Below are 8,313 nucleotides of genomic sequence, written 5' to 3'. Positions count from 1 at the left end.
CTTATAGCTAGAGGGAGGATTGGTCCAAGGTGCAGCTTGCAGGGTAACAAGGAGGTGAATTGTCTCAAGTCTCACTCCTCAACACCGAACCACAAACGCTCCAGAACTGTTCATTCCTTACACTGAATGTGGTGGGAAATATCTCTTCCTTTATTCACTGGAACAGATAGCATTACCCTGGATAAAGGCAAGAAGACGTTACTGTATTGTATGTGAGGGTTTTGTCTACAGAATTGACAACCTATTGTCACAAGCACTCAGTGAATTTTAAACCAAATGTTTTAAGAATTGATAGCATCAAGACGACTCTAAAAAGCCAGCTGTAAAGAAAAATGGTTTGTCTTGAAATACAAATGAAAATGTCCATTTCACAGCAGCCTCCTCTTGGATGATAATTTCTGAATTTAACAAGATGTCCCACAGAAAATTCTCTGAAGTTATAGTCCTTACACTGTTTGTAGCTATTTGTGTTGCTCTGAATTTTTCCTCTGTTTTTTATGTTTTTAGCACTTTTTTATGAGAGAGGCTAAACAGTAAATAAGACGTACAGGATGAAAAGATGGCACAATCAGTGCTGGTACCACCAGGACCTGACAGCTTCCGCTATTTCACAAGAGAATCACTTGCAGCTATTGAGCAGCGTATCAATGAAGAAAAAGCTAAAAAATCCAAACAAGAACGCAAGGAGGATGATGATGAAGATGGCCCAAAACCAAATAGCGACTTGGAGGCAGGAAAGACACTGCCATTTATATACGGCGACATACCTCCAGGAATGGTGTCTGAGCCCTTGGAAGACATGGACCCATATTACATCAATAAAAAAGTGAGTGTGCTGTTTATTTCTATCAGACGTTAAGAAGATTAAAATACAAGGCACCATCTCAAAGACACAGTATTTCAGATCTCTTGGACCTGGTCTTTACATATAATACATTATAATACAGTCCCCCAGAAGCTGATTTCATTGGCAGAAATCTCAATTATAAGAACAGAAATTAGTAGTGGAAGCTTGTGGGACCTAGTCTGTTCATAAAGATGCATTTAGTTGGGTTTGGTTTTGGTTTTTTTTTTTAGTATACCTGGCATTTTACTAGAAGTTGTAACTTCCGGTGTTTTACACACAGAAGTATTGAAGATACAGCACAGGGGTTATCTTTAGAGTTGTTATTTTATTAATTGCTGTATGATAGATGTGGAAGGAGCAGATCTTCATTATGAAACCTATTTCAAAGGTAGCTAGACACCTTCTCACTAACTTTCTTCACTGTCACATGGAAAGCCTAGGTTGTGTTCTCGTTGCTGGGGAGGATAGGGAAGTATGAAAAACCATTACTTAGCGTATGGTGAAATCATCCTCTTCTGTTTTGTACTCTATAAAGGCATTGTATATCTTGTCATCCTATCATATGACACAGTCTGGGTGAAAATTTTTCCATATCTAGTTTTATATTATTATATAGATTTATATTATTAATATGTTATATTGATTGCTATCAAGAAGAAGGTGCTTGAAAGACAGACCTAAGTAAAAAGGAGGTAGGAATTCCTCTTGGAGTGCTGACAATGTTCCGTGATCATTAAAATATTTTATAGAGATGCTCATTTAAAAAAATACAAACACACGTATTTTGTTTTTGATTAAAGTAACAACAGCAGCTGTTGTGGCCATGCACAAAAGTGCTGAACTTGAGACTTTTGACCATATGGCCTTGGGTTTCCTCCAGAATTCCAGTCCTTCAAATTTTGGCAACATATATATTGTGCCATCATTATTGTACCAGTCAAGAAGAAATTACTGAGACTTTTTTTTTTTACTTCTCTGTCTTAATTTTATTTTATTTTTTTTTTTGTACTTTCTTTTCTGTCCTGTGGAAATTAGCTAGTGAATTAAATAAAAAAAAAAGCGGAATTAAAAGCAAGCAAACAAACAAACAAGCCCACAAAAACAAAAGAAAAACAAACAAAAAGGAAAAAACAAACAAACAAACAAAAAAAAAACCAAACCAAACCAAACCAAACCAAACCAAACCAAACCAAACCAAAACACCACAACATGAAAGTAAAAAATTATTTCAAAGAAAGAGGAAGAAGTAACTACCAGTAATTGTTAGGCGTTGAACTTGAACTAAGTAAAAAAAATACAAATGAAGGTATTTCCTGCAGGAATTAGGGGAATGCCTCATCACTGATAAGTTGAAACAATAACAATATAGACATACTTTGACTACTAAACTAAACAGACAGAACACCTTTAAAGAAATCAGCTGTAACTGAAATGTTCAGCACAGAACTTATAAAACTCACTTCATGCTGTGGAGAATTGTGAGATAAGTTTGAAAAAAAAAAAAAGGTTTTCATTTAATATCATGTTCTGCTCCCTTTACTCAAGTGGTTTACCCTGTTTAAATCTGGAAGTAAGGCAAATGGAATTTGGGCCAAAGTGCTGATCCCTTCCCTTCCTTGTTTCCATGTTCTGCAGTTGTAAAAATCTAAATTCATCACTGGAAATCCTAAAATTAGCACATGTATTATCATACTTTGGAAACTAGAAAAGTAATTCTGCAATTAAGTGTGCAAATGAAGTAAAATCTTGCTGAATTGCTTGTTCCTGATTGAGAAATGCATAGTAGTTATCTTCATGTTTTCCAAAAGCAGAGTGGTTTCTAATAGGAGATGTAAGACTCCAAACTGTACGTGCATTGCAATCATAATTTCTCTTATAATTTTTCTTGGTGTTCTTTGCATATCTTGAACATCCTGGTTTAGGTCAGGCTCCATTTTAATTTTTTAGCATGGCTTGATGAGTCAGCATTGCACAAATGGTGCTTCATCAGAGGTTTTGTCAGAGTAAAGGGAACAGAAAACATAAAAACTCTGATTGGAGGGCATATTTTCTTAAAGTCCAGGAAGAACAGTAACAGAGTTGAAAAGCAATGATAGCAAAACGTAAATTACAGACCAATCCTTTGATGATAATGGACCAAAATATCACTTGAGAATCAGTGGGTGTCTGGGAGTGCAAATATGTTCAGTTTGGAAGTCCTGAAATTTATGATTTCAGGCAGGGGAAGCATTGTGTTTCAGGATTTCAGCTGCTGTATTTGGCACACCTGCTCAGAAGGTAGAGCATAATCTTTCCAAATGCTGCCGTATGATTCCAGCTGAGGCAGATCATAGCTACTGGCTCTGCTCCAGGTTTGCATGACTTATCTTCCCTTTGGGCCTTTTAGGGCTGCCACAATGCCAGCTAGATTCAGTTATGTTCAATGAGCATGAACTTTCACCCCTGTGTAGAAAGACGAGATGGTAGAAATAGATAGGAATTTCCCCAAATGCATGGAAATATAAATAATTTTAAAACTTACTGCATGTCAGATAAAGGCTTTGTCCTTCTTTATTTCCCAGGTTTTAAGAAAACGTTTGCATTTAGAAATTCTTTTTTTTTAACTGTTAGTAACACACATGAGTTATTGCTGAAACTGTGGAGACACAGTGAAAACACATGGATTACTGAATTCTGTATTAGGTAAAGCATGGCAGAAGAAAAATAGAATTGTAGGTGTGAAACTCACAAGAAATAGTTGAAAAGAGAAGCAATACATTATTCTTTTCTTAGAGTGCAGCAAAAAATATTTGGTACATTAGTGTTATGTTTTGAAACTGGTTATTAAATACTCCATTTCCTTATTTTCATGAAGATCACTCTTGAATTTTCCATCACTTTGTAGTACTGTTTGCCTTAGTAATGCTCGTTATTTCATTCAGAGAATGTTGGCATTTTAATGCTCTACTTTTTTCTAAGTTACTTTCCTCAGTGTATATATTATAAGGTACAAAAAGTATACTAATTCTTCAAGTATTGAGTACATTAATACCTTATATACATATCTTTGTTTTCTACCTAGCAATATTAGGATTACTTATTATTTCTAAATAAACTTATTCAAATTTTTTCATGTAATTGTATTTACAGTAATTTGGCTGGACTGTGTGTGAACTGGACAAGGAGACTGTGATTCTGGGGGAGGTGTAAATGAAAGAAGAGTTTGATCAAATATGATTAATGGTGAAATGCAAATTATTCTGGATTTGAACTTGTAATTTGTTTCTAACTTGGTATATTTTAAATGCTCTTTTTCATCTTGTGTTTCTTTTTCCAGACCTTTATAGTATTGAATAAAGGGAAGGCAATATTCCGGTTCAGTGCCACCTCTGCCCTGTACATGTTAACTCCTTTCAATCCTCTTAGAAAAATAGCTATTAAGATTTTGGTACATTCATATCCTTTTCAAGTGGTTAGTCTAAAACTGTAGTGAACGAGATGTTACTTAGTATTTAAATCATTCTCTGACACATGTGACAGGGTCAGTATGTAATCTAGAGCTCTTTGTCCCTCTTCTCTCTATTATTTCTGTCTTCTATTCTTTTTGTTATTCCCTCTTTACATTTGTGTTCACTGATGGATCTAAATATAGTAATATAAGAAGCCAGACAACCAGTCATTGTGCTTGAAAATGTCTTTCTGTGTCTTTTTTCTTCTCCCACGTATTTCTTCCCTTCCCTCTTATGTTTTCTGTAATCATCACATCCTTTTTCATCTTTTCCCCTCATCTACATTTATAGATATATTCCTCAAAATACTTTCAGTTCTTTGCTGACACAAATCAAATCTTTGATGCCAGGCTTGTGCTTGCATGAATATTTAGAGAGAAAATATGGTTTGATTATTCCTTTTCGTTTTCTGGTTCAGATCACAATTGCAGAAGGATAGGTTGACAAAACAACTTAGGTTTCTTGTTTTATCATACATTCTCAGTCCTATATGTATCTTGCCTGTCTATTCTGTTTCTTGATCATTATCGCATTATACATTCATAATCCTGTAGATGTTTTAATTTAAATTTTCAGGTACGTCATGAGATTTCCACATTGCAGGTAGAGATTTGCAAAGCTACATGTTCATAGTGATTTACCAATTATTTTGTCTTTTTCAGTGTTTTGATAGCTGGCTATAGTAGACATCCCACTCTCCTGATCTCAAATGCTGATATGTGCAATGAGCGCATTTGATTTAGCAAGTCTGTTTACTTGAGGAACAGATAGAAATGTTTCTACACGTATTTTACAAGAGCCCAACAGAAGCACACTGAAAGTAGTTTTGTATATAGCATTACACATAAGGATCCTAAGGTCATGTAGAATAAAACTTGAAAGGATTTTTTTGAGTCGATATAATGTGAGTCTGATAATTACAATAGTTGTTATGTGTTGGATGTTATCAATGACTAGCCTACAAATTATTTCAGAATCAATCATGACACTACAATACCTGTTTTATACTTGTTTGGTACAGGTGTCATTACAAATAATTATTTGTCACTCCTTATTAAAATTACTAAAAATTATGTGTCACTCCTTAGCATGTTACAGAGCATTATTCATTTACATGGAATAGTGGGAGATCATGGGACTGAGATGGTGGTGAAGTGCTAATCACTAAAGTCAGAATGTTAAAAAACATTGTTTAAAATTGTGGGAAGGTATAGTCTAGTTATTTCTGCACTAATGAAAGACTAGTGGGGATTTGCAGCTCTAAGAAATTTCATCCAAAGGGATTTAGAAAGCCTATGTAAAATACAGGCTTGTGAAACAGTCTTACAGTGTTATTTTTTATGGTTTTAAAAATGCATTTCATTCTCTTCTGCTCTGTTCATACATGTGAACAAGGCAAGATTCTGAGTAAAGCATTTGAAATATAGTTACTGGGCAGAAAACCTGAAGGATTTTGGAATGTAATGCCACAGTTATTTGACAGTTCAGAAGGCAAAGGTATTTACTGTTGTTTAAAGTTCTTTTCACCAATGTAGACATACAAAGAGAACTTCATGAGGGGAACCGCATAATACTTGCCACCCCATTATACTCGTATTTCTATTTACAAGTACCGTGTGTACCTGCATTTTAGTTAGAGAAGCTAAAACCCTACTCAAAATCGTGCTTTGTCCTCTTTCTGGTTTTAGGTGGTGGTGCCATCAGGTGGTCATTTTGTGCATCATCTGTGTGGTTTTCATTTTTGTGCTTGTATTTTTATTTCTAAGAAGAATGTCACGAGTCCTGAGAGTGAAAGTTTGTAGATCCAGAGCAGTTCTGTTAAAATCAATGGAATTATTTATGATTTGGACCTGTTCTGGAATTTTTAGATTTCTTTTTTTTGAGAATGTCATATGCCTTCCCATCCACATTTACATTACAAAAGACATATATAAAGCAAACAATAATAAAATACTCCTCCCTAAAATTTCCCCATGCTTTCTCCTGCTGTGTGATAATTAACTTTCAATATATATATCATAAGGATAAACAGAAATGTTGATACATGCCAAATTTTATGGTGAAAAAAGTGAAGAAAATGTGGTTTTCAGTGTTTTATAAGCATGAAGTAGATCAGATCTGTCTAGATCATCCAAAACAAGTGCTTTTTATGTTAGTCCACTAAACTAGAAGCTCCTACTTCAAACTTCCACATTTCTAGTCAAAAGAAAAAAATTAAGTAAGATCTTTTTAAAATAAAGAGTTGGGGTGTTGTTTATATTGCTAAGAAATTTTAATTTTTAGTATGTGATTTTTCTGTTCTAGCTATAAAGCAGTGACTGTAGAAACTTTTAGATATTCAGGGCTTTTCCCTGAACGTTAACAGAGCAGTGGAGAGATAAATAGCTCCTGATAGTGGAAATCTGCCAAAGCAACGTGTTGTTTGATACTCTTTTTATGAGATTTTCTGGCTTACATTCCTTAACTCATGCCATACATTATTCAGCATGCTTATCATGTGCACTATTTTGACCAACTGTGTATTTATGACCATGAGTAACCCTCCAGATTGGACAAAGAATGTAGAGTAAGTTAAATGGATTTTCTTTGAATAACATTCAGTAATCTGAAATAAACTGCTGTATTAAATTTGTGTTAGGATGACATCCACTGGTAGCAGCTACCTCGTTGGCATATCCTTTCAGCAGCTATTCTGATGCTAGTTTCTTCTGTGTAGCATTTTACAACACTTGCCTCATTAAAAGTTGTTCAGTGTCCATCCTTTGTTTGCAGTACTAGAGAGGGAATGTTAGAAGTTAGTCTTATGACCATGCAAAAGAGTGGAATATGAAGATTTTCCACTGCATTCTATGTTACATCTGTGCAAGAAGGCAGGGAAATACACTCTTCCATCTCTACTGCAGTGACCCTTACAGATAAAGGGGTTGTAGAATGGATGGCTGTCTTCACCATAGTGCAGCTATAACAATCTAACAATGGAAAGGTTGTATGAAAAGTAAGCTATTAAAAAACCATTTAAGTGGTTGGATAATCTTCCCATAGGAAGAGAAAATGCCCAATATGACATCCACTGCTTGGTGCCTATAGAATTGTGATAGTTCCAAGTCCGTAGAGCACAGTGTGAAACACTGCTCTTCATGGTTCTTAATTTTTGCAATAGCATTTTATGCTTCTGCTTCTTCTTAATTCCTAATGATTTTGAGTGATGCATAGCTGTTTAATCTTAAGTAATCAAAAATTAAATCATAGGGCTATTAAAGTCAATGGAGGCATTCTCATTTTGAGTTCACTATGAACATACATGTATTTAGGATGTCTGGCATAAAATATTTTTAATAAAGATTGCTAGGTTGAATATTTCTTCATGTCCATTATATTGTGCCATTTAGATACAGAAGTCCTCATTTGTTGAGTAAAGTTGTGCAGGAAAGATATTCTTTAGTTATTGAACTGAAAGAATTCACACTGGAAACTTGGTTCCAAGTTGGCTCAAGTCTGAAAACCAGTTCAAACTTTTTAAACAGTTTAATTGCAATTAATTTCCATTAAAGATCTAAATCAACCTAAAATTCAAGATGGTATTCGGGGATAGAAAATTGAGGTTACTTAGAATGCGAGAATGAAATATTTTTACTTTTTATATTTCAACCACATTTTTTAGACAAAATGAGTAGCTGAATTTTATTGTAATTTGTAAATATTTTTGATCAGTCTTGCACAAGATTTTGCATCTGAAAACACTCTTTTCATTCTAGTACTATGCCTGTCTTGATGAAGATGAAGTACTGGGTACACCTACTCTTTAACGAAGTCAGTGAGGACTGATGAGGGTTAGCACATCGCTAGCTCAGGGTACTAAGCAAAATTTCAGCATAAAAATAACAATCAAGAAAAATTTTTAGTTTGGAAACAACTTCTGAAATTGTAACATAATCTGTCTCTGTGTTTTCTTATAACATAGAATCATAGAATCATTTA

General features: G+C 34.4%; 1 protein-coding gene across 1 annotated transcript; it reads left to right on the top strand.

The window, feature by feature from the left end:
* Nucleotides 1-559: 559 nt before the first annotated feature.
* On the top strand, nt 560-6,901 carry LOC103772121 (sodium channel protein type 2 subunit alpha-like; the record flags this gene model as incomplete). Its single annotated transcript, XM_008939439.1, has 3 exons — nt 560-826; nt 4,164-4,282; nt 6,812-6,901. Coding segments are annotated over exons 1-3 (476 nt in total), but the record flags the coding sequence as incomplete, so codon positions are not given.
* Nucleotides 6,902-8,313: the final 1,412 nt, after the last annotated feature.

The sequence above is a fragment of the Merops nubicus genome, unplaced genomic scaffold, assembly GCF_000691845.1.
Source record: "Merops nubicus isolate BGI_N331 unplaced genomic scaffold, ASM69184v1 scaffold48534, whole genome shotgun sequence".
NCBI classification, from domain to species: domain Eukaryota; kingdom Metazoa; phylum Chordata; class Aves; order Coraciiformes; family Meropidae; genus Merops; species Merops nubicus.
This window is presented reverse-complemented; position numbering and strand designations above follow the sequence as displayed.